This window comes from Corapipo altera, unplaced genomic scaffold (assembly GCF_003945725.1).
Source record: "Corapipo altera isolate COAL_440 unplaced genomic scaffold, ASM394572v1 50, whole genome shotgun sequence".
In the NCBI taxonomy this organism is placed as follows: domain Eukaryota; kingdom Metazoa; phylum Chordata; class Aves; order Passeriformes; family Pipridae; genus Corapipo; species Corapipo altera.
Genome location: NW_020884889.1, coordinates 9,803,831 through 9,830,582, shown reverse-complemented (window position 1 = coordinate 9,830,582; position 26,752 = coordinate 9,803,831). Strand labels below are relative to the sequence as shown.

The window sequence follows — 26,752 nt, the reverse complement described above, 5'->3', positions numbered from 1 at the left end:
TATCTCTCCATAGTTACTGAACATGTGGAAAAAATACACTGTTCAACATTTTGGCACATTAATAAATAAAATCCAGACATGGTCTATTAGAAGTATCAGAATAACCCTGTGCACAAGCTCCTTTTTTATATAGTTATATTTGTTATGCAGAAGAAATCACAGAGAACTGAAATGTAATTACAGAAAATAATACAATTTGTGGTGAATTATTACAATACATTTCCCTTCCAAAGCTATTATAGCTCAATATATGTTCCCTCTATCAAATACAGTGCTGTCCCATCAGCAGTTTCAGTGACATGGCTTGCTGCATTTTTTTCTTCCAGATTTTATAGCACCAAACCTCAGCACAATGTTCTGCTGCTGCTAAAAGATACGCCACAGCATTTGCAGACACAAGAACACCCACATCATCAAATAATTAATTCGATATTAAAACCCAGCTACAACTTGTAATGGCTCTTGGTATTGGATTATCCCTTTGTTATCAGTCCCAGTTATTTCACAGTAGCTGTTGAAGTGGGGATAAAAGAAATTAATATCTTAAGGCAATTTTAGCAAACAAGATTTTACACACTTAACTGTGTTTTCTGTATAATGATTTAACATCCACTTTACATATTTTGGCTATCGAAGTTACTTATTGACAGGATTATTCAGGTCACATCATTGGAAATGTTCTAACTTGCTTTTTGGAGCCACACAGTAACTTGACAGAAGTTCACTGCTGTTTAGATTTGTGAAGGTTTCTGTATTTCTTCTGTTCTTCGTTTGCATGAAGAATGAACAGCAGCAGCACCTTCAAGGAGAAATCAGCTGGACACATGGACAGATACACAGCCAACCCTACCAGCAACACCGGAAGCATAAGAATGCAGTTTATCACACTTTTAGCAAGAACACAAGGCCACAGAATAAACTAAAAAAAAAAAACTGTTTTATTGTGACATTTATGACATTGAACCCTTGTTGATATGAATGACTATGGGTACTCTTGACACGTTACAATATGTCGTGGTGTAGGATGGCACTGATTGTCATCTGACTTTTGAGAATGTTTAATGGTCCCTACTGACCTCAGTGCATTTTGGCAAGTCACAGAAACTTTATCATCAGGTTTGTGTATACAGTTAAAAGTAGTTGGTCTTATAAGCACCATTACAAACCCTCACATTAAGGGTATTATTAATCTAGTTTACAAATGCTTCATTGATAAAAATAGCATGATTACAGTATACACACACTTAATTTACATGTAATGTATTATAGGCATAACTGAGATAAACTACTGAGCTAACTTTGGTTGATTGAAGTATTTAGACTGAATAATGGCAATTTTGGCTTCTAAGTTGTGTAAATATTACAGTGCATTTATAAATCTAGGTTGAAAATTTACTAGCACCAAATGGATATCATAAATGGCTGACCTAGTAAGTTGTAGTTGGAGAAGCGAAGTTTAAGAATTACAAAAATAGAGCTGTCCATCAGTTGAAAGCACATTCTTGTACCTCTGCTGAAATGATGACGTGTCTTCAGCATCAGTGGCCAACTTCCAATGATAAAAGTCCCAGTTTTCAAGATTCAACATATCAAGGTAGCTCAGCTACACGTAAAAGCCTGAGAAAGTGGTAGTGTTGAGCTAGGGTATTCATCCTGTACCTTGTTTATGTAAAAATATAATAGTGCTCCTTCATACAAATGTACTCATGTAAGATTGTACCTATGATATGGAGAATCTGATTGGGAGGAATATTCAGTCCTACCTATCTATCTTTGGTTTAATTATTTGGTCTTTGGTGGATGAATTAATGAAGCAATATCTGAATTTTCATTTTCAGGTTATCTCCCAGCTCACCACTGAGGTAGTCTTTGTCATGTTTCGCTTCAAGCTGGTTAAGTTCCTTCTTTTTATAGAGTGGAATACTACTGATTTGTAATGAATAGTTTCCAGGCACTGGCTTCTTCTTTGTGAAATGAAGGTAACTTATCCCGTCCTTCTTATTGATTCTAAAGAAACCATCTTCATTTCCAGAGTCAATTAAATATCGGTTATGGTTTGTCAGTGTTGTGAGGGCAGGAAGCAGTTCCAGGATGCGATCTTTGTTACTGAGATCCGAGATGTTGATGGAGAAGACTGCTGCTTTTTCAATATCCCAGCTGGCGAGACTGATTGGCGGCTGCAGCTCCTGCTGATCCTGCACAAGAACAAAGGCTGTTAGTTGGCTTTGTCAGAGAGCGTTTCACATGTGCCTCTGTGTGTGTATTTCTTGCCCAGCTCTTTCATTATTAATTAAATGATCTTAAAAGAGAGGTTCTGTTACATCATCTGTCAAATCCACTGTTGTGGGCTCAGGACTCCTCAGGATGAAGTGGAGTGTTTGCACTCTGTGTGGGTAATGGGAGCCTGAGACATGCCCTGGAAGTTTCTGCGCGTGGGTCCTGCTGCCTGACAAACAAAGCCTGTCTGTGCTTGGAGCCCGTGACCGACCTCCTACAAAGAGAGTAGCCCAGGCACACTCCTCCCCTCTGCCAGGGCAGCCCCAGGCTGACCAGAACAACAACGTGTAAAGGACAGTAGGATCTGTGAGGGAGGCACAGCATTTAGGAGAGGGTTTTATGCTTTGCAAGATTCTCTTGGTTTGGGTGTGGAGCCAGGGCAGTCTGCAGGTGCACCAGAGTGCTGGAAAAGCAGCCTCACCCTTCACCTCCGACTGTGTGGTAACGTTTCAGACAGCACATCAGCTGTAATGTTTTCATTTGGAAAGCAAGGGAAGCTCTACATCACCCTTGAGACAAATCCAGCACTAATCACAGAGAGTAGTAAAACACACTGAAGAAATACAGCTTATCATCCCACTCTGCCCAAAATCTAATGTTCACACTTTTTAGGCAAAACCAGTCTCCTGCCTTCCTGTGTTAGCAGAGCACCACACACTGAGCATGGAATGGAAACAGCGAACAGGCTCCCGAATTCCCTGCATTTGTACATGGAAAAGCAAGTTCTTTGGCACCTATACATGAGCAGAGAGTCCAGGTGGTACTTACCTCAGAGTAGTGATAGTGTGACAACATTTTACCAGAGTGTTCATATGTTAGGCTGGTAGCCTTGGCCCCAGGATGGCCACCTGGGTGACTGAGAGCAAGGGTCTGGACAAGACCCAGAAAGGGCTGCAGCCCTGGACTCCCTCCAGGCGAGTGTGTGTGTCCAGAGCTGTGTTTGCTTTGGAGAGGGCTCCAGCCCCAGACACACAAGACAACACTGCTTGGCAGGGTCCACATCCACCCTGACCAGCATGTCCTGCCTTTCTGGCCACAAGGTCACACAATGGTTTTACACACCCGCTGCCCCTGACCCCAGAGCCTGCCCTTGCTGGTGAGTGGACTGCTCTCTACACAGCTGGGTGGGCACCTGTTCCAGTCTGTGATGTGACATAGATATTGGGTACAGGGCCTTGCCTAATGACAGTGAAAAGCTCCAGAAAGCCCACACACAGACTACCTGACATGCCAAACCAGCTTTGGTCTGTGTTCTTTGGGGTGTAGATTTTTCGCGAGGTATTGTCTCTTGGCACACCTCCTTCTGGGTCCAGCCTTCACAAGACAACCACAAACCCTTTCCCCCCTCCAGAAAAGGGCCAGTTACCTCTGCTTCACTTGCAGTTTCATTAGTGCTTCTGCGCTTCCTTCCTCTCTTGGGATAGCCATTGATTTTACATTCATAACAAGCTTCTGGAGAGAGGGAGTTGTCGTCTACTTCTCCACTGAGTGAAAGTTCTTGTCCTTGACCTCTGCCTAGCCCCACTCCAGAAACACAGTGTCTGAGGACGGAAGAAATTCAAAATTAATTCCAGCAAGACATAGATCTTATCAAAAGTTGAATTTGGGGGACTGTGAGTACAAATAATAAAGCAATTATGTTGCATTTATTTCCTAGGAAAAACTTCTGCTGAAATCAACAGACAAAATTGTCACTGAAACACAACACAGCCACCTCTGATTTCAAGAATCTGGCTCCACGAGGCTTTGCCCAAGAGAGACCTGCCAATATTTAACGGTTTTAAAAACACAGGCTTAAGCTCTGAGTTGTTATAAGTAATTTCTGTTATCCAGCCTGGAACACATTTAAAGAGACCAGTTTTTAGAAACTTCTTTAAAATCGGAAAAGTGAGGTCTTTCATAATGCATCCCAAAGGTTTTAGTCTCTTCTAAAATTTAAGCCACGATCTTTCTGCTTTCCATTTGGGTTTCTTGCTCCTATAGGTTGCACTATCCTAGCACTCCCACTGGGGCAAGTGAAAATTGGTTTTCTCAATAAAGCAGACATTTATTAAAAAGATATTCATTTGAAACACAGAAGAATATGAAACATACAAGAACATAAGAGTATACAGAATTGTTATTCCAACCAGCGGGTGAAACCACTTGTATACTATCATTTCTCTTTGCAGTTGGCAGGGGGTGTTATTATTAATGTTTGTTTTGTTGAGTTTTTTTTTTAAGGGGACAAGTGATACACCACAAATCACAGCGAGGGGTGTGAGCTCCCAAGTGGCAAGCTCAGAGGACTTGGCAGGCTGCTGGGGTGTGCAGGAGAGGTGAAAGCAGTAGTTTAAAATATATGGTTGAACCTGGTAGCCCTGATCAAATTTCAATAAGCATTAAAACCCTCCCTTCCCACCCTCCTCCCCATCTCCAAAATCAGCAGGTGCCTCCAGCTCTTGAGCACCTCCCCAGTCCTATCCTTCTTTAATTGCTGACAATTCTCCTGGTTCTGCTGCTCCACACTACAAAGAAAGGAGTGAACTACATCCCCTTGGTATCTGTTAGTTTAAAATGAGAATCCCTTACCCTTGTCCTATTCTGAAGTAACCAGGTGGACATCCACAGACATAGCCACCTTCAGTGTTTGAACACCCATAACTGCATGGGGCTTGTGCAGAACCGCATTCATTGATATCTTGGCAACCTCCACTAAACTGCTCATACTGAAATCCGGTAGGGCACATACATTTATAGCTTCCCAAAGTATTGTGGCAAGATGCTCCTCCACAAATGTGTGCACTGAGACACTCGTTTTCATCTGGAAAAGAAGCAGAATATACCACATTAACTTTCACTCTCAGGTGTGGCCCAGCCTACCCCTTCTGCCAGGTCATGCTTGGCTGCTGCTAAATGTGCTGCCACATGGGATGGACAGAAACAGAGCAGGGCTCGGCCTCACCCTCAGCTGGGGCAGCGGTCGCTAGGAGATGACTGCAACCATACAACACAGCAACATTTGGGCTACTCTACAGAAGATGTTTTGTGCCACGTCAGCTCATGCTCTGGAGAGCAGAGAAACAGAGGAGGTAGCTTTTTTTTTGTTCCAGAAACAACTGAAAATAATAAAACTTTGTTCAGCCAACAATCTGGTCCAATAATCCCCTGTTCAAAATGCTATTTGACATTAAAGGAGAAAGAGTAAGGAATCAAGCTCTGACACCTTTTCCAGGCATTGAAAATTCCTTCCTACACACTCACATTTAAATATTAGGTACAGGTAAGGTACAGGAGCAAGTAGGAAAGTAAAAATAAACACAGCTGTAGGTAAAACAGATTGCCACATTCTGAGCCAGCCCTTTTCCAAACTTCCCAAGTGTGGCACTGTAGAAGTTCAAGGTCAGTTCAGGCTTATTTACTGTAAATGGTTGCTTTTTGAAATGTAGCTGGTCTGATTTCTTTTTTTTGTCTGATGTGGTAAATTGCTTAAAAAATTCTGACTGCTGTTGTTCCCTGTGTTCTCTGATTAATGCATGTGTCCATTGCATGTGTGTGCACACACAAGAAATGCCATCTGGAGAGTACAGAGCAGCATCTCTGACCTCAGCATCCAGGTTACAGGAGAATAACTACCAAGTCAGAGCATTATTGTTTTTTTCCAAACAATGTGCCTGTTCGTTCTCTGTTTAAAAGCAATGACTTTGCTTCTTGCAGCCTGATTTACAGCATGGTGCACTATGGAATTGCCTGGGCAGGGAATGCAGTCACAGACAACACAAGACATGGGAGGAACCAAAGCATTCTTCAGTGATTATCTAAATGTGTTGCAGCAACATCAAAAGTCCCTGAACACTTCATTAAATAAGCTAAAAAAGACAGAAACTGTTTGCAGAGTTGGGATTGCCAAGGAATATGAAGGAATTATCACGGAAAAACCTATTACATGGAGATTCTTCCCCTGTGGTGCACCCAGGAGATCTAGATAAGCATCTTAAGCATATACAGATACAAACATTACAATGTGAACATGTGGAGAACACAAGGTATAAAACCTGAGGCTGAATTCTGTGTTCCTGAAGCCTGTAGGGGTTTGCCATTAGCTCAGAGTGATGTTTCAGTATTTGTCACACCTAAAAGCGATTATGTCATAAATGCAAGTTTGGGCCACAGAAAGTTACTGTACCAAGAGCAGATACATTCACTTCACAGCAAGAGTGTGAACACTAGTGAGATTAGTTCCCTCATTTTGGGTGACTGGTGGAAGAAAAAATATGAAGAAAAGTGAAAAACACCAGTTCTGGGACCCTCGGGCTCTGTGCAAGCTGTGCTGTCAGGTAGCAGCCTTGCTGTCCTGCGCTCTGAGGGATGCTATGAGGACAGAGGAAACCAAGCCTCCTTCCCTGCAGCTTTGGGGTTCTGCCTGGATTGCCCCATCCATGTCCAAGAAGGTGGAAGTGTCCCACTTGTGGCTCTCAGAGTCATTTTCCCTGGTGAAGTTTCTGGTGACCAGTGTTTTCGGTGCCAAGGCTGAAGCCTTTCTTTCAGTGGGGGAAAATACCAGCACTTGTGCATTTTGAAACTGGTATTCCCTGTATAAATCTAAACAGTAGTCAATGAGCTCAAAAGCTGGAATAACTGTGTACACCTGGTTTGGAAATACACTTAGTTAAATGATTTCACCCAGGAAGACTTGGAAACGACCAAGATGTTTCGCAAAACTCAGTGCTGCACTTTTTCAGATTCCACAGTGTCCTCAGCAGCCAGATGTGACAGTGCTGGTTGGGTGTTGTTTTTTTTTTATCCTCCTGCAGATTAAACTCTGATTTAACCCTAAACTCTGCTAATTTAATTAACATTCAAAACCCCCATATGTTTGTGCTCTCTCCTTGTTCCCTGTATATTACAGGCATGGAGCGCTGGAGCACAAGCAAGCAAATGTCACAGCAAGGACCGCAAAAACTGTCAGGAGGTTTGGTAAGAATAATCAACAGCAGAGACCTCCTTGGAGCACCACAGTGATAACAAGCAAAGGCATTTTTATGTTTCTGAGAGCAAAGAAAGCCAGAGTTATAAAGCCTTTTGTTCTCAAAGAGGTCATCAAGCACATCTCTGGGTATCCACAAAAGACCAGCTCACATTAAGTATGATGAAAACTGCACACAGCTGTCACTAGAGGAAAAATCACTCCTGTTTCTCTTGTTTGAATGTGCTACACACTACACTGCTGACATAGAGGCTCTTCCCATGGCTGCTGCACAGGACCCAGTTCTGACTGCTCAAGTGAAAACCAGCATCAATGCTCTGCACATGCAGCCCCACCTACGAGGGCTCAGAGACTTGGGATAGAAACAAAGTTTAGATAGGGAAGAATAGTTTAGAAAGGCATTTTAATACACCAGTGCATTTAGTAATTAACATAACTAAAGAGCACTAACATTTGTTCATTTTAAACAGAATTGTCTTGTAAGCACTCGTAAATTGTATCACAAAGCTGCAAGGAAGCATCTTTAGACAGACAGCAGCAGCTTTGCTCAAATATGACAAATTGTTAATTCTGTACAAAGGGCTTAAACACAGCAGCCTTCCTGTAGGTGTTGTAAGAATGGCAAAAGCACAGATCAAGTGGGATTTTAATAAAATTTTAGATGCTTTGGGCCAGAAGTTGAATTTTACAATTTAACAATCCAAACTTGTAGTTCTGAGTCTGCTGCGTTCAATCCACCATCCACTCTCAGACAGGCCCTGTGTCTAAGCAGAGACTGTTGCAAGGCTGAGTAAGAATTCCTTTGTTTAGACCACAAAATACTCAGGTAACACAAGTTCCCTCAAAGCCAATACAATTTCTAGCACTCTCAAGGAGAATTTTGTGCTTAAACACTTGTCAAAACAGGGCAGAGGTTACTCAGTGCGTCACATCTACTTTGTCTTTCATAGGAGGGCAGGCTTGGAATGGAACTGCTGAACTTAGCAAACTGTGACCAGGAAAAAAAAAGGCAAACTGCACCATTGCCCTTCACTTCTTGCTGCTAACAAAGGTAACATGCATTTTAATGTACAACTTCACAAAAGTGACTTGCCAACACATTGGTTCCACTGGTAATGCTGGAGATATCCTTGTGGGCAGCTACACCTGTATCCTCCGATTATATTCTGGCAGCCATGCTGACACCGGTGGTTTCCATCACATTCATCAACATCTAAAAGAGTGAGATACACTCTGAGTTTTGGGAGAGAAGCTCAAATTATGCTGTATTTGAAAAGTATGTTACAAATAATCATATATATTCATATATCATATGTATGGGTATATTTTGGGATCTTCCAAAAACCTGGTCAGTGCTGGGAGACCACTTTGGGCCTTTCAGGTTTGGATTTGTGCCTCCACAGCAAGAAACATAGGGCCGAAAAACACAGAAAGCTCACATTCACCCACAGTTTTCAGAGTTTTTGCATTCTGCTATGGAGCAGACAGCAGGAAGACATTTGTATATGGTACCCCCCCAGTGCCTTCCTAAGGGTCCCAGCTCCTCAGCAGACAGACCCTTGCTTTTACCCAGGCATCCAACTCAGGAATCCCAGGATATCTCTTTTCAAAACAAACCAAACTCTATCCCAGGAGAAAGTTCTAGGGACCCAGAGGAATAAGCCTACAGCCCTTGAACTCTCTCTTTAGCAGGTTGCCTTGGAGATTCAAGACTTCCTGTCCTTGGTGAGTCCCTCAGAAATCCATGAAGGATTCAACAAAAGTTCACTGAACTTACAACACTTAACTGAAACATTCCAGGCTAAATTGACATCTCCTCAGAAAATATCTGTCCAGTTCTTTAGCATCCTGCAATATATCCAACTACCCTGGCCCATGGAGAAAAATACTGCCTTGTTGCTAAATTTCCATACACACCCCCCGCTTCAATCTGCACATGCTTACTCCACAGGTCCTTCCTGGGATGACAGTATGGCTGAGAGATGAAGGAAGCAAGAGAAGGCCTGTGTTGTACCCACCTTCACAGCTCTGCCCAGTTTGATCGAGTGAGAAGCCACGTTGACATTCACAAACAAAACTTCCTGGCGTGTTCTGGCAAATGCCCTTCGGCCCACAAAGATTGATTTCAGTGGCACATTCATTGTTATCTGGAGGAAACCAAAGCCTGAGTGTTAGTTTGTAGTTGTTGCTGTGAAGGTGATCATTCAGCCCTGCTAAGGATGGTGGCAGGAGAGTATGTTTTGCAGGAAGCAGTTTAGTTTAACATTTCCACAGACCCAGTGGATATGTGTTTAAAAGACAACTGCAGAAATGTGTATTTCACGGTTATTGTTTCCAGAAGCCTTGACATGATCTTAACAAGCTACAAGAACAGAAATAGAACTATTTTTTGGCTCAATGGATAAGAAAGGGTAAGGTAAGAATTACAAATTGGTGTTTATACTGTCTGGTTCTTGCAAAGGCAAAATCTCAAAGACATAAATTATGAAAGCAAGGAAAAGTAGGAGGGAGGGCCTCTTTGCATCTTCTGCTCTGGGGGGACTGGGATCAGAACCTGGCCTATTTTTCCATTTGGTTTCTCAGGAAGGTGATTTTACCTCCTTGCTAGTTTGCTTCTGGAATAAGGGTCAGTAATAAATCCCAAATCTGTCTACCTTCCCCCATCACCTACCAATGCAGGCTGTATGGTGCTGAGTGAATCCAGGAGGACATTTGCAAGTGAACCCCCCAATGGTGTTGACACAAAGGAACTGGCAGTTGTGCTGCTTTGTTGCACATTCATCAAGATCTGAAAAAAAAACAAGAGAACATCTTTCACTTACATTCCCTGGACTCAGAAAGAAGTGATTACAAATAAATGACAAAAAAAGCAAACAAAGCCTTTTGAATCTACATCTCACTTTTTGTGCTGGCTTCTAGTTCTTCTCTCATGAAGCCTCACATGTAACGAATGGGACTTAGGAGCTACACCAGTGTCGATGCCAGTGCTGAATTAGACACCACTCTCATCTGTCTGAAAGTTCTTGTTACCATTTATTGACTGAGCAGACATTTATTATGTAAGTCACCACCTTCAGGAGAAGATCTGGCAGACTGGAAAGTGGCCTTGCACTGAAGCACACTATTACTCCAAAAGAAATATGGAAACACTAACAACAAATTTCACTGTCGTTCTCCAGTTAAGAATTGCTGCTCTAACTTGTGTGGATTCGGTCAGATCTTTGTTACCAAGATACATAAATATATGGAGTTCTAATGAACATTTCAAAATCTCTCCTCCACTGCTGTGCCTTATCCAGCACACTGCAGAAGCAGTAGGTAAAAATTCTGTTGATGGTGAGCACAATGCACTGCAAGCCAAACTCATCTTTGCATCTATTATGATTCATTTATCACTGAATAATATGGCTTAAACCAACATGCTTACCAAAATAAGAACAATCATATATATACACTATTGGCTACAAAATCTTTTAACATAGCTGCCATCATCCTGCAGAAATACCTTTGGATCTACTATTCATCCAGATTACCTAAAAGCTAACTGAAACACCAGCTCCATCCTATGCAGACCACTTACACTGTCTTCAGTAGAAATATTCACATGAATCAAGGAGACAGATTTGCATCATTTAAATGTCCTTGCATTAATTTTTGCCTGTGAAACACAGTTTCTGCAGTTAATTCTGTTCTTGATTTTTACCTTTGCAGCTTCTCCCATCTTCTTGCAGAATGTATCCTTTCGGACACGAACACTGGTAGCTCCCCTCTGTGTTTTTGCAGATGAAATTGCAAGGTTTTGGAGACTCATTACATTCATTCAGATCTAGAAGAAGCAAAACCAGATACCTCAGTGCTGGTAACCAAGATTTGTGATGATGTTTTTCAAAACATTCAGGAGAGACCAGAAGGAAACCAAAATCCCCAAAGCACTTCAACAAATGATATTTTATTTTCTCATTTTTCAAAATCTTTCTATTTCCCTCTTCAAGTCATCTCTTGGAAATAAACTTCATATACAAACACCATGGTGAAAAACCTACCTATGCAGAGAGTGCCAGTTATATCTGTAGTATAGCCAAGGTTGCAGTGACAACGGTAAGATCCCCTCTCATTGATGCATTCCCCGTTGCGGCAAACATCGTGAATAACCTTGCACTCATCAATATCTGCAATTAAAGGAGGGTTAGTTCTCAGTGGTACAACAACTGATTTTATACAGCTCCAACAGATTCTTGTGACCTGACATAAAGAAACCCACAATGTACATAAAATAATAAAATACTGCACAGATTATGGAGAAATATTAAGTGGAAAAACATGGAATCTAGCTTCCAAATGCAATGAACAAGCTGTAATTGGAAGCAAACAACTGGAATTCATAATTTATTAGCCTCCAGAAATCAAACATCACTTTGCTTTCATGAACACAAATAGCTCTTAAGGTGTACCTGCAACACACTCAAATGTGAGAGTGCAAATTCCTATTTGAGTGCCTGTCAATCAACCAGCATGCAAAGTAAGTCTCTGCCAAGATGGGATGGATGCCTCCTCATCCAGGGACTTTGGTTATGCACTCTTCTCCCAAAGGACTGGAGTTTCTCAACATGAAAACTCTCAGAAAATTTCGGCTGATATCCAAAACATTTAGGACCTCCCATTGTTCACATACTTTATAATTTATCACTTAATTTGGCATTATCTAAGAGAGCATTTAATAGAAAAGTCAGTACCTGCTCCATTAGACATGTATCCTCGGCCATGAGGGCAAAGCTTCTTAAAGGCCACAGTGCCTGGGAAGGGACAGACCTCACAGTTTTGCCCCCAGCCTCGGCCTCCATCACAGCAGCATTCAGACTTGGTGACAGAGTTCCTGTTGCTTGATCCGATTTGACACATACTTTGTAAGACTTCAATGAAGCAGTAGCCTTCCCTGTTGTCTGGAAGACAAATGGTGCATCACAGAGAATCCTAATGGTGACAACCTCCAGAGGGTCATGAAATAATGGGAATTTAGTCAGAAATATAACAGAAAGGGCATACTTCACCCTGAGACTGTGGAACTGAGAGTGAAAGACTATCAGCAGTGAGAAAGAGAGCATGACGTCTAAGGGAAACAAAGACAGGAAACTTAGCAAAAGTTGGAAGAGAAGAAATTACAATATGCTTATAAAAATGTATGTTTCTGTTTGAACCCAGAGAAAAAGGACTGGCTGAAAATCAGGACCTGAGAAATGTCAGAGCTGGCTGGGTGACTGAAACCATGGAACAGTCAGTTTTCATAGCAAGTCACCCCAGCCGAACTGACTGAAGCAGGAATATGGTGAGGATGGGAAGGAAGAACTTGCAAGAGGGCCCCTACATACAAAGGCTCCTTCCCAAAGGCATGTAAATTCAACAGTTTGTTTTCTCATTGTACGTTTCTAAGTTTAATTTCAACCCCAATTGCTGCTATCCAAGTGACAGTTCACTGGGGTGTTAATGTGGGACTTACCAAGGCACTCGTCCTGGGCGTCGCTGACAGTGAATCCCTCGTTGCACTCACACCTGTAACTGCCCACTGTGTTCACACAACGGCCGTTCTCACAGAGCCCAGGCTTGGTCTGACATTCATTCTCATCTATTTTTTGAAATTACATGACAAAAATCAAGTCCATTACTGGAATAATGCAGGTTAGAGAGGTTTTATAGAATTCTTGAGCTGTGCATTCTGTCTGGTTAAACCTCCATTTTTTTCTTTTATTTCAAAAGTCTCTTTTATTCAATTTTCAGAGGAAAGATGACCATTTAGCTCACAATACTATATATGTTGTTACTACATTTTCTCTGCAATATATTCCTCACTGGTTTTCAAAATTTTTCATAGTTACAGCTGCACTTCTGAATGCCATCCATGGTTTAAAAACAATTCAGATCTACTCTCATTCGTGCTAACAGAGCTAAACAAGCCTACAGCAATGGATCCAAATCTCTGCTTTCTTCCCTCAGAGCTATGCAGCAGCAGCAGTATAAATTGACTGTAAAGACATCCACATCCAGATTTTCTACTTTCTGCCCACACATATGCACACCTGAAGAGCAAAGCGAAATGTGTACAGCACCAGTAGATCCATTACACAGGTAGTTGTGAAATCCTTCCCCTGAGTTCCTTAACAATTTGTTAAATCCAAAATTTTTAGCTTTGCTGAGGAATTGTGTGTTTCAGGAGTTTCAACACTTCAGTGTCACTTACCTATACAGCCCTCTCCATCTGGTCTGCGCTGATAACCAGGTCCACAGATACACATATAGGTACCAATTAGGTTTTTGCACTCCATCTGTTTTGAGTCACAGTCATGAATTCCTTCTTCACACTCATTCTGATCTAAAACACAAGGTTTAGACTTCATTATATAGAGGGATGATCCTGGAAATTCACATTAGTAAATTCTGACTTTGGAATCCCAATTGTAATCAAACCCTATATAAACATTTATTGTTCTAAACTAACCATAAAATACATGAGCCTTGAGCAAATTGATTTCTCCCAAATGCCCATTTGTAGTGCAAGACAAAACCACATCATCTGATATGACCTCACTTAGGCAGATGTGTAAGTTTACTGGCAGGACAGGACTAATACAATCAAGTGTATAATGCAAACCATAGAATTTCATCCCAAATTCTTTCTGACTCAGTTACTTCCTGGGATTAAAACCCTGGCCCAATAGTGCAGTGAGTCAGAGCCCAGCCCCTGCAGGAGCTTGAAATCATTCTCTCATAACTGTGAGAGTCTGGTAGGAGCTTTACCTCTGCACATTCTCCGGTCCTCTCGCAGAACGTACCCCCCGGGGCACTTGCATTCGTAGGATCCAAAAGTGTTCACGCAGCGGAAGGCGCAGAGCAGAGGGTTCTGGATGCACTCATTGACGTCTGGATTTGGAGCGACAAAGACCACGGGGAAAGTGAAACACTTGTGTAAAACTCAGCAGACTTGAGTGCACAGGTTTTAAGTACAGGCAATACCACAGACCCCAGTTTACTGAGAGCTAAATTTTAATAGCTGAGGATCCACGGTTCTACTCATGGATTTCTGTATGAAGCAGGCACCAGACACGCCAGGATGTTTGCACAGCTACCTGAAGTTTCAATATGTTCAACAGCAAGCAGCCAATGGAAATAATTTCCAGATCCATGCTGCCAAAATACTGGCTCAGTTAAAACTGTATCTTTTCCACATCTAGGTTCAGCTTTTATGATTGGTTATTTTTTAAATTCTACGTTCACTAATTCGGCTTCTTCATGAACTAAATTCCATAAAGCAGTATCCTTACTAGAAACATTATTTTGAAGTGCATTTACATACGGTCTGGACTACTTGAGTAAGTACTGCTGTATAGTGATGTTTATGCACTCTGCTAACTCCTCCTCTGCAATTTGAGCTTTCACCCAAAATTCCACAGGGAAGTGAATGAAGCTCTAACTGTATATAAAACTAATGCAATTTGATGCAAAAATAGAAGCATTCTTTTGTATGGGCTCGCAAAGAAATAGATTGTGGCAGATAATTTAAGAACAGCTGTGTCCAGTCAGAAGAGAGTGTCAGAATGTCCTAGGACATTCTCCTCTCTCTGTTTTTAACAGGAGGAGATGAATATTAAAAAACCTCATACCATGTACACAGAGATCTTTCCCCTGATACAGCCTCTCAGTTTAAGGACTTCCACAGCCAAATGCCACAACCAAACTATCAAGCTTAATTTCCACTGATGGATTCCCATACAAATTTGTATAATTTCTTTCTAGGTCAATTTATACTTGTGGCCTCACTAATATTCTGCAGCAAAGAGTTCTACAGCTTAAGTACGTACCATGCATATAAAAATGTTTGCTTTGGTTTGTCTAACATGTTCCCTCTATTTTTGGTACCTTTACCACTTGTGGCTTCATAAATTTAAATCATATATCTCTTCGACCACATTTTCCACACTGAAAAATTCTAACTTATTTTCTGACTGTCCCTTCTATAACTCTGATCTTCCTTACTTCTCTTTTCTTCGTACATTTACAAATTTTAATTTTTGAAATGAGACACCAAAGCACTATGGAAAACATTCAGCCTAGGGGTACCATGGTCATTGTCTGGTGCTGTATTTGTATTTTCTGTTTTGTTCCCCATTTCTTCCCTAACAAACTCAGGTAGCCCATTTCCTATTTTCATCACCCATAGGGAGTCTCTTCACTCAAAGAGGAAGGCAAAACCCACACACACAGTACACAGCCCTTCCAGGAACTGTTCTGGAGGGACTGCACCCCAACATGCTCCTCTGTGGGCAGTCCCTGAGCAGACACCACACAAAAGCCTGTTCACCCAACCTCCAGTTAGAAGAACACACTCCAGTTCACAGTGGATAGAGGAAGGAGGAGCCCATTTTTCTGGTTCAGATAAAGATGCATTGTTCCCAATGTTCATATTTTAGTTTTAAAGCTGCTTTACTCTCCTCAATTGTTTTCAAAATTAGGGACCTGTTTCAGCACACAACAACAGCCCTTAACACACGGGAGTCTCACCTTCACAGGTCATCATCGGCCCAGGCTCAAAGCCCTCGACACAGGTGCATTCAAAACCTCCCACCACATTCCTGCAGGTTCCATTTCCACATGGGTTTCCAACAGCACATTCATCAGTATCTGCAAGCAGTTAGATCAAGACAAGAATAAGTGGTTTTACTCTACCAAAAAGGTATAAAATCTATGTTGTTGATGTACAAGCAGAAAAATAAAAAATCCAAGAATTCACTGAAGTTACTGAATTAGAATCACGGACTCCCAGCATAATTTGGGATTGCTAGTGGTTATCTGGGCCAAACACTCAGCCAGAGCAGGACCAACTTGGAGCAGATTGCTCAGGGCCTGCCCTGGCAGGTTTTAAGCACCAGCAGGGACAGAGACTCCACAACATTAGAGTAAAACAACCTCACTGTTCCTTAATGCCATACTTAGCAATTCAGGAAAACCTTTAAAATGGAAGATGAAACAACTCTACTTACCCACACATTCTGCTCCCTGTAGGATGTAACCATACGGACATTCACAGCGGAAAGACCCATCTGTGTTGATACACTGCCCAAATTTACAGTTATCTGGATCAAGGCACTCATCCACATCTTAACCAGAAATATAAACAACACAGTAAGTGCAACTGACTTCATGTGCTTTTAAACTTCTCTCAAAGAACAAGTGTTGTTCTGGCAAGAAATATTCCTGAGATCACAAAAAATACTAATATTTGAATTCTGATATCTTAGGATGAAGGCACAGAATTTGTTTTGCAGGCCAGCTTTCACAACACAGAAAAGAAACTGATTCTAAATGTCAGATATAAACCTCTCTGACTGGGGCTATAGGGAGAGCAGCAGATATGAAAAGCAGTAGTCATCCAGCGCTCCTTAAATGCAAACTTTTGCCAGTAAGGCTGAAGTGCTGTTTGTCTTGGGAGAGAACAGAATGTACTGAAGGGATCTGGGAAACTGTGGTTTGCACTTCTGGAGGATTAAAACCATTTACTGTAAACAGGCTACATATATTGTACAAGAAAAGACAAGTGGGCTACGTGATCCATCCTCTAGATACTACATAGGTTTCTTAGCTCTAGAAGAAGTTTGATTTCTGATATATGAGATATTCAAGCTTGAATTTGAAATTGGTAGGAAAAATTGAGAAAAAAAAAGTAGTACAGAAGTTTCCACAATTCATGGCTTTTGGAAACTGTTGCAAAGGTGTTATTCTCAGTTGAAAGGGAGAATGACTTATGGGTAGAAAATGGCACACTGATGGAACTACAGCATTGCGCGGTTCAGGTACTTACCTAGTCTTGCATCCCCAGGTCCAACAAGGATGCCAATTCCAAATGGACAAATCTGTCTGAATGCCTCTGTAAAAAAACCCCATAAAAATCAAACCATGTGTTGAATTCTATCTTGGCAATCAGCATCACTCATGAACTGCACATGTAACCACTGCTACCAGTTCATCCTCCTCACGCTCAGGTCCAGAAATAAAGTGTGTAAACCTATAAACTTCTAATTTTATATTAATCCAAAAACTATATGGTCATTTTACATTTCATCTGATCTCCTGTGTGCATATGTGCAAAATTCTGTGAATAATTAGCATTATCTAACTTCATTAAGGAGCAAAGTAATGCAGTATTTCTATTTTAGTATTTAGTATTTAAATTTAAAAATTTAGTATCAATAGTACTGACTGCATTCTTTTCTGTTGTGAATGAAAGATTTCCTACATTTTCTGAAGACACCATTTAATCCAGACTCAGCTATCTTAAAGCTATGTCTTTTTGAAAAGGGCCTTGATCCTTTGAGAAGAGTTTGGACTGTGCAAAATATATTGAAAAATGTATGTGCTGATGCTTCAAGAAAATGCTGCGACATATACTGTGCTGTTCCAACCGGCTTCAGTTCATACGATCCACGTCAGCAGAATGAAACATGCACAGGCAACAGGCTTAGGAATATTGCAACTGGCACATCTAATTCTCTTTTCTATCCTTGGCTTCTGTGAGGATTGTCTGCAAAACATCTCCATGACTTATTAATGAAATGAACTGCCATCATGTATTGCTGAAACCAGTAGTGCTGTAAAACTGCATTTGTCAGCAGGAATTAAAGTCCATTCAGCAAATTGCACCAGGATGGTACAGAGGCCTGTTGACTTGCTTGATGCTGACTTACTCAGTCTTATAAAAAATACTAACAAAGTAAACTGCTTCTTAAGCAACAGTCCAGGGAGGCTTTCCTTCCTCAAGGCCTGCGTTTCGTCATTCTCCGCTATTTTTACAAGTCATTCACATTGATAAGTTTGCAGATTTACATTTTTTAATAACAAAATTCTGACGTGGATCTAATTTAACTGTTTGCATTGATTTCTTTTTTTTAATTAGATTTCATGTTTGTAGAACCTCTTTCTATACCTATTTACAGTTAGATGAATTCCATCTGTGTCTTGCGGGTACTGGCACTCACAGCCTACCAAGGGCCTACTCACTGCTTTCAGCTTTCTGCATGTGACCCCTCTCCAGCAAAATACTCAGCACCCCAACACAGTAACAAATCTACAAGCAAACAAGGAACATACTCGAGAACTGACTATCCAAGGAACATGTTTTTGAGACTGCAATGGCATCTACTTTACAGAGAGCAAGAATACTTGTTAAGGTTAAACATCTCTGGGGAATTATTTTTCAAAACTTCTTATAAGAATCCCAATCTCTTTTCAGTTCTGAGAGCTTTTACGACAGTATGGTCAATAACTCACCATCTGCTTCCTCTGGGCAGAGCTCACAGGGATCTCCCCATCCCTGCCCCTTTAAGGCACAGCAACACTCCTGTTTGGAGTGGTTTCGGGACTTCGGCACAGAACATTTTCCATCTTCAAACTTGGTAAAGCAGTAACTTACTCTCAGATCTGCACAGAGAAAAAAACTTGTTATGAGCAGCTAGGATGATTTGGCACAATTTTCACTTAGAGGTGTTAATTGCAAAATTACCCGAAAAACCCCAACCAAACCACCCAACTTCCATCTAAGTCTATAAATAGGGATCATTATTGTCTCTGACTGTGGAAGACCTGAAGAAGGAGGGAAGCTTCCTATCTCAGTAAAGGAGAGTTATGGGGTAGAGCGTCCTACTTAGTCATGGAAAAGGAAGGGTTTTTTTCTCTTTTGTCCAGCAGAAATGGAAGACTTGTACTCTCCTCTTATCCTCATACTTCTTTGTAAAAACTGAATATTGCCTCAATTTATTTATATTCTATTATTAGTAAGAATCACTTGAATCAAGACATTTTAATTAACTTGCAATGACAATACTGTGTAGTGTTAAAACGAGAGGCAATTTGCAGTGGTGCTTTCCTTCCTCATTCCTCCTGGAGGTACAAACAAAGCAAACTGTCTCAGTAGCACTGTATTTTGTACCCTGAAGCTGGGTAACCAGGATCCTGGAGCTGAGCTGAGATCACAGACCACAAGCATTCAGCAGGCAGCGAGCTGGCAGGGGGACAGCAACAGGGCAGTTATAGAAGCAGCTGCTCATCCAGTTTTCCGGTGCAGCATCAGTGGTGGGCAATGTCCAGGTTTTACTAAAGTCTGAGGTAATGGGAAGTTTTAAACAAAACTTTGTTGGGCCTGAGATACTTGAAAAAAACCAGTCTGCTTCAGGGGATGGAGAGAAGCCCACCTGAAGTTCACACACAAGTGTGCATTTTCCTCTGACATTATATGTGAAACAGTGGTCTGTGTTAGATTAGGTTACATTCTTTTTTATGATTTTTGGTTTTTTGTGATTTTTTTTTCTCCTTACCTGAAGAAAATGACACCCTCACACTGAAGAAACTTCATTTATGCAAGCTACATAAGCACAGCTAAAACATCCATGCTGCTTTCTTGAAGTTGAGTGAAGTAACTGTGCCAAACTGCATGGTGGTTTGGAGACTTGGATGAATGTTTACTGCAGGTTGGATTCATTTTTACCAAAACCACAATTTCATTTAGCCCACTGTGAAGTAAAGAACTCGCTATGGTGTCAACAAGCATCACTGTTCTGTGCCAAGCAAAACTACAGAGGTCCTTATAAAGGTCTTACTCATCAGTGGTTCCCACTGTGCACACTGTGTATAGGACATTTAATGCTGTATCTATTTAACAATTTTCAAAGCCTTTAAAGTAACTCACTCCCTAATCTGTTGTGCTTGTTCTTTATACACAAAATAAACTAACCTGTGGCTTTTCTTTACTAGATGCTCAGCTTTTAGCATCTGGTCTGTCTTAGTGCCCATGTTTAGGCTCTGAACAGTGTGTGCAGTAATCTGGAAGCCAAAAGACACTTCAGACTTTTCTCAGCAGATGGGTGCTTATTGTCCTCACAACATTGTTTCCAAAGTTTTTCCAACAATCTTTTTTCCACCCACACATTTGTGGAGAGGAATAGCACATAACAAGTGCTATGGTGAATATGGTAAGTGCTAAGGATAGCCCAGTAACCGGAAATTCTGCCCTTAGGCTCCTGCCTGTGTTCATGCTCTATTTCTGTGTCATGTTACTGTCTATACAGAGGTCAAGTATCCTCAACGTTTCTTCCAGGGGTGCAAGAAAGGACTGCAGGGCAACATAATTTCCTCACTTAACCTGATGCATTGAACATTATCTTCGCCCCTTTTTATTGCAATGTTCTGTTTAACGACAAACAGATGTTAGGGCAAGACAGAACCTGGCCCCAGCTACAGAATTATCATGTTTTCCCTATGAAAAACACTGTTTGAGTCCAGAGTCTCCTTGCTATATTAGAAACAGCCCACTAATAAGGCTTTTCTGAAGCAGCACACAAATTTTGAAATGCCAGAAAATAGAAATGAACCTACCTTGGCATCGCCTTCCTGTGGAAGACAATACAAAGCCTTCCGGACACAGACATTTGAAACTGCCTGGAGTGTTGCTACATGTGCCCAGGGCACAAATTTCTGGCTGTTCCACACACTCATCAATGTCTGGAAGAAAAGTAATTAAAGAGATGAGAAATAAAAATACTTACACTGGCAGCTGTACCACATGAAATGCAACCTTACATCATCACTGACATCTATCAGACTTGACAAACGAAAAGGCCAAACAAAAAGAGACAGAAAGAGGAACTAGAAACCCAGGTGCAAAATCTCGGGGTAGTTTTCAAATCTTCATGCAGTGGGCAAACTTTAGCAATGTACCATCAAGCAAATAGCCTGGAATTACATTTTTCTTGGGTTCAGATCAGGTAATTCTGGTTAAAACAAATGTTGGTGATACTTCTTATGGGAAGTGAGGGACTTACTAGAGGCTACAGTTTAGAACTGTACACTGCCACAAAAGACTAAACATTGCTCATGTTTAGATGCAGAGGAAATTGGTAACAACTGTGACCAGCTAGGAAAGGGACAGAAGAGGGATTGTTCTGTACACACCTTCACATTTGTCATTCTGCAGGATATATCCAGGAGGACAGATACATCTGAATGAGCCATCCAAGTTCTGACATGTGCCTGGTGCACATTTTCCAGGATCCAGTGCGCACTCATTGACATCTGAAAGAAAAGAAAGACAATTTATTTGAGATAATTGCTGTTATCTCAAATCTCTGGCTGAGGCTGCTTTAACTTTGATTCCATCAATCTGAAGGTGGAACTTCCCAGGAGCAGAAGTCCTCTTCTCATCCTCTTGTCATTCTTTTCCTCTGTTCGATACAATGATGACAGTGCGACAGTTCTCTCTGACCTACTGTTTTACTAAGCATATCTCCTCAAGTTTTGCTGCACGTTTTTTTACCCTAAAAGAAAGCACTCACCAACACAAGTCCTTCCATCCAGAGCCACCTCATAGCCATCATTGCAGAGACACTGGAAGGACCCGATGGTGTTCACACACTGACCATTCCTGCAGAGCATTCCGTTTCCACTTGCACACTCGTCCACATCTAAAAAAATAACAGTGAAAGATATGTAAGAAACACCAGTAACAAGTGAAATTGGGTAGGTGACATTTCAGTTTTCACTATATTGACAGAGGAACTGATAACACAGAGAATCCCCCGTTTCAAAGGCAAGTGAGGGAAAAATACCACTACTGGTCTATGTCACGAAATTGTCAAAGCAGGAGTAGAAAACCAAATGGCCCAATATCACACACCAACATTTGAGTGGCTCTAGAAAAGTGAGGAGAGCATAATCAAAGAGGTCTTCTGAGACTGAAGAAATTGGGTTTTGTCTTTAATCATGCAGATCATGCAAGAGAGAAGATGGTACTTATGGTACTTTTATTAGGAGCAGAAAGTCTTAGGAACATGTGCCTGGTCTCAGCACTCCTCACCTATGCAGTCATTGTTGTGGGAGAGGATGAACCCCAAATTGCAGCGGCAGTTGAAGGAGCCAATGGTGTTTCTGCAGGTCCCGTTGCCACAGGCGTCTCTCTCACACTCATTAATATCTACAAAAGAGGAAAAACAAGTAGCAAGAATTTTAATCACTGATGGGGAAAGTCTGTAGCTATTGGGCAGGAAAGAGAAATAATCCACTGTCAACAGGGTGAATAGAAGGGAAAAGATTGTTGTACCTCCCAAAAGGAAGATTTTTACATGGGTTTACACACTTGATATATAAATTCTACAAAAATAATCAAGGGTGAACAATCATTTACCTTACTGTGGCTCCTATATCACCCTTCCCAAATGAAGTCTAAGATAACTTTAATCATAAGCATTTTGAAATCTCAGCTTTCTCAGAACAGATGACTAACAGCTGTGACGGGGTTAACCACAAAATTTCCTTCTTTATGAAGATGACTCTTTCTAAGAAGGGCACTTTTCTGGCAAGAAATTTACCCTTCATCTACTCTATGGACAAGTAGTCTGTACAACATTACAATGTTAATCTATTAAATTCCTTGCCTAAAGCAATAAATGAGACAAGATGCTCTAGAAAATTCTAAGAATGAAATATTTTCCTCAAAAATGAAAGCATTAGCAGTTCACTGACAGGATATGCAATTTCAAAGGTTAATTCTACTTTAATGAGATATTTTTCATTCATTATCAGCTTCTTAACACCTCCAGTGGCCAGTTAGGGTGGTTTTGTACCTTTGCCTGGCAGTAAATGGCTCACAATCTCAGTTATTGTAGTGTAACTCCTTATTACGGAGAGGACAGGCTTAGTAACTATCTTAACAGAAACCTAAGTACAGCTTAATTTGATGTACTTGCCTATACACATTGTTCTGTCATCATTGGTCTTGAATCCATTGTGACAAATGCAGTAGAAACTTCCAACAGTGTCAATACACTGCCCGTGGCTGCAGATATTGGGAATTTCTTGGCATTCATTTCGATCTGAAAACAAAGAGATGCACTGAAAGTTAAGGCCCCTAAACTGCAAGGCTGGTAAGATGCATTAGCAGCAACCAAGACGGTATCCAGAGCACAGCCCAATTTAAAATAGTATTTTTAGTTTATTAATGACAAAACCATTACTAAGTAAATCTCAGAAAAGGGGTTACTTGCATGTAAATTATCTTTTCCAATATTTGTGGAGCTGAAAAAGATTAGCATAAAAATTATATTTACCAAACACAAGTGCTTGCTGGAGGGAAAGCATGTTGCCATGGCTTTGAAAAGTAAAATTAATGACACAAAATTGTAAAGGGTCTGAGTCTGAGTACTCTACACTGGCTGCAGCAAAAATGAAAGATGCACATGAACCACAGCTTGTAGTCTTCTCATGAAAGCAGCTACTTGCTTTTAGCTACATTTGATTGTAGCACAGATTGCTTCATTAACTAAAGGAAATCGTACAGAACAGAAAGGGAGATGAATCCCCCACTTTTCTCATTAAGCTTACAGAGAGATAAAAGGCTCTGTAAATTTACCTACTCATCATGCAGAGATAAACCATGTACACATATACATGTGTTACAGCATCCATGCAATGTGATGATCCTGTGAACTGGACAGAGTTCAAACAGCAAGAAGAGTTACAGCTATATGGAGTCAGAAACTGGTTTGTATAATTCTGCAGAGAGGGGAAAGCTCTCCTGACAGTCTGTGATTGCTGCCTTGCTGTAGCAGGGCACCCGTTATATTTGTTCAACAGCTGACTGCTTCCTGCTACTCACAAATGCTTTCAGGCAGAATCCAGGATTCTATCAACAGTAAACGAAACAAAATGTTAACAAACAAAATGTTTGCTCTCCAGCACAGATTCTCCTTGACAAATCAGAAGCATGAATCCAATGAGGTGTTTCTGCAGACCTTAACACCAACAAGAGCCGGTTTGATTCAATTCCTTGTGTTTCGTCTGCTGCAGCTCTAAACTATGAGAACTGAGGTGCTGCCATAAGCCTGTATTACAGTTGATTAGACTCTAGTGTTCAGTAATTTTCTTTTATATGCAATCTAAGCCAAGCAGATGCAGTTTCTTACCAAACCATCCCCAGGTGGTTGCAAAAGTAAGAGTAAAGTTGTTCCTAATTGCAAAGAACTTCATGTACTAAACCTTGTTTTCCTGCCTCTACTGCCTCTTCTCTGCTCTCTACTTGGCACAGGGACAATCCTGATAGCTCACATCCCCAGGACTTCTGTACAGCACATGGGGCCATGAGTAACTCTGGATGGGTGTTCACTGATGATCAAGCTCTCCCAACGTTATTAATGATACCACTGCTAATTAGAGTCTAAAACAGGTACCCGGGGAACCAACGCTGGATAACATTGGATAACTCCTAATCTTCACAGGTCAGGTGAGCAAAGAGAAAAGAAAAACTATGACTCTTTGGTGCTCTGTGGGCAAATGAATCGTGAGTTAAAGTCCAAGGGAAAAGTCACTTCTTTTGGATTTAACAGAGAACATTGTACATTCTTAAAAAACTGGAAGGTAGAAATGTCCTAAGTGACAAAAATTAATTTATATGAGAAATTATTTATTTACCACAATAGGTAGCATGAGAAGAATGCTATTTGAAAGGTAAGATAAATGCACTCATAGTACTCATAGTACTAGTGGCTGTGATACATCAGGTTTGACTCAATAGCACATAAACATTTTCCATCCAGTAGCAGAACTGATCCAATATTGCAAGGTGCTTAGCACTCTCTGCTCCCAGCAGAGTGGTTGGGAATTTCCTTCCTTTGCTGGATCACATACATTATCAGCCACTTCTATTTCGACTCTAATTGTGTAACTTTATTTTGATCAAATATAAAATAAGAGCAAAATACAGGGAAGTATTACTGTTTGTGCCAATTTATCTTTAGCATTGTAACCCATATCAGAACCTCCCCTGGCTCTTCCTGTACTGCTGTAACGAACCCATAACAACAACAATTGCATTAGGAACATATTGAATATTTACATGTGCCACTGCATAGCTCAACAAAGCAAAGCTTTAGTTCTCATAGTGGAGTTCTGATTTCCCCTACACCCTTTTCCCTCAAGAGTCACATGAAACAATGAAAAACTGCACTGCAGGGAAAAGGGCACTTCCTAAAACTCAAGTACTTAGAAGCAAAAACTGAAGGAAAAGGTTACCAGTTTTTGTTGTAATTCTTATTTTGTTCAGAAATGTATATAGCATATAATATTTACAGCAGCTTGGCTCACAGCAGTGTTTAAAATCTTCAGGTAAGCAAGATAACATGAATGTCTCACTGGACTATGATATTATAAGAAAAAGCAAATAGATTAGAAAACTGCAGTCCCATTCAGTGAGTAAAAATAATGTTCAGTGACCTGTTTAAATCCATATCAAAGTTGGGAAGTTTAACAATAAACTTTTTAAGTTACTTATTGCATTCAGGCCAGCAGATAAGTCTACCTTATCAGTAGAGACCCCAGCAAGCAGTGAGTTATTTGTAAAAATACAAGTGGAAAATAAATTGCTAAAACACATATAGCAAATTACAATGAAAATCAGAAAATAGCCAAAAGATAGTGAATCAATTGGTCTTCCCTCCCTAAACATAACATGGGCTAAAGAAAAATGCTTGCGGTTGGTGGGATAAAGTGAAAGAGAAACATCTACTTAGGTTTTTAACTCCCATTTATGCATCTGGGGGATGTGCCCAGAATGTTTACAGGATGCCCCAAAAGGCTTTAAGAGAAGGGTTCTTGGAGCAGTAATCACCTCTTGGTATAGCATCTTTCTGAGAAGGAGATATGCTTTTTTTTAGACTTTTCAAACCTACTCATTTTTGCAGACCCTCACCCGACCGAGCCAGTGGAACTCACCAGTGCAGCGACCCGTTGAGGTGAACCTGTAGCCAGGTTTGCAGTCACAGCGGTAGCTGCCAGCTGTGTTGACACACTCTGCATTTTGCTGACAAACTGGTCCATTTTGGCATTCATCAATATCTGTCAGTACAAAAAAGGAATTTCATATTTACAGTAGCTGGCACTAGAAAGACGTCAAACCCTCTATTTTCTTAGTATGAAGAATATTACTGTACCCAAATACAGGAATTCCTTTCTAATTCTGAAAAAATAAATATAGAGATGAAAGTTGATATTTATGGCACATTTAGGTATCTCCCTGAAATTATCCCAAACCCATGGTTCATTTGTAAAAATTCGTTCCTATTTTGAGAATTTATGTAATAGCTTTCTGTGGTGTTGGAGGGCCCATGAAAGGCTTGTTGCAACACGTCACATGGGTGAGTTTCAGTCTTAAGACTGAGATCAGAATAAGAAAGCTGCTGTGTATGCACAGTCTCCACTGCAGACTGTGGGGATCTCCTTGAGCATAGCAGAGCATCAAGATCCCTGCTGGATATTAGAAGCTTTCAACATAAACAGCAGCACAAAATTTTAGGCAAAAACATTTTGATGGATTTTTCTTACTTAAGCTGCTGCAAAAAGAGAAGTTTATCTCCCCAGAAGTGTATCTGGATTTCAATTAGAAGCAGCACACAGAAGATATTTTCACTCAAAGCTCTTGATGCC

General features: G+C 40.8%; 1 protein-coding gene across 2 annotated transcripts in view; it reads right to left on the bottom strand.

The window, feature by feature from the left end:
• Positions 1–922: 922 nt before the first annotated feature.
• Positions 923–26,752, bottom strand: part of FBN1 (fibrillin 1) — a 147,172-nt gene continuing 121,342 nt past the window's right edge. Inside the window, exons 44-65 of one of the 2 annotated variants that reach the window (XM_027644223.1) lie at positions 26,042–26,164; positions 23,023–23,148; positions 22,134–22,250; positions 21,613–21,741; positions 21,233–21,352; positions 20,657–20,782; positions 18,557–18,706; positions 17,091–17,156; positions 16,273–16,389; positions 15,794–15,913; positions 14,033–14,155; positions 13,476–13,607; positions 12,738–12,863; positions 11,977–12,183; positions 11,287–11,412; positions 10,947–11,069; positions 9,915–10,031; positions 9,262–9,390; positions 8,337–8,456; positions 4,849–5,080; positions 3,644–3,818; positions 923–2,195 (exon numbers count right to left, since the gene is read on the bottom strand). In XM_027644223.1, the coding sequence (XP_027500024.1) occupies positions 1,806–2,195; positions 3,644–3,818; positions 4,849–5,080; positions 8,337–8,456; positions 9,262–9,390; positions 9,915–10,031; positions 10,947–11,069; positions 11,287–11,412; positions 11,977–12,183; positions 12,738–12,863; positions 13,476–13,607; positions 14,033–14,155; positions 15,794–15,913; positions 16,273–16,389; positions 17,091–17,156; positions 18,557–18,706; positions 20,657–20,782; positions 21,233–21,352; positions 21,613–21,741; positions 22,134–22,250; positions 23,023–23,148; positions 26,042–26,164 (3,194 nt within the window). In that variant the 3' untranslated portion in view covers positions 923–1,805. Of the gene's footprint in view, positions 2,196–3,643; positions 3,819–4,848; positions 5,081–8,336; positions 8,457–9,261; positions 9,391–9,914; positions 10,032–10,946; positions 11,070–11,286; positions 11,413–11,976; positions 12,184–12,286; positions 12,351–12,737; positions 12,864–13,475; positions 13,608–14,032; positions 14,156–15,793; positions 15,914–16,272; positions 16,390–17,090; positions 17,157–18,556; positions 18,707–20,656; positions 20,783–21,232; positions 21,353–21,612; positions 21,742–22,133; positions 22,251–23,022; positions 23,149–26,041; positions 26,165–26,752 lie in introns of those variants that run through there. The other variant, XM_027644224.1, reaches the window with a different exon arrangement.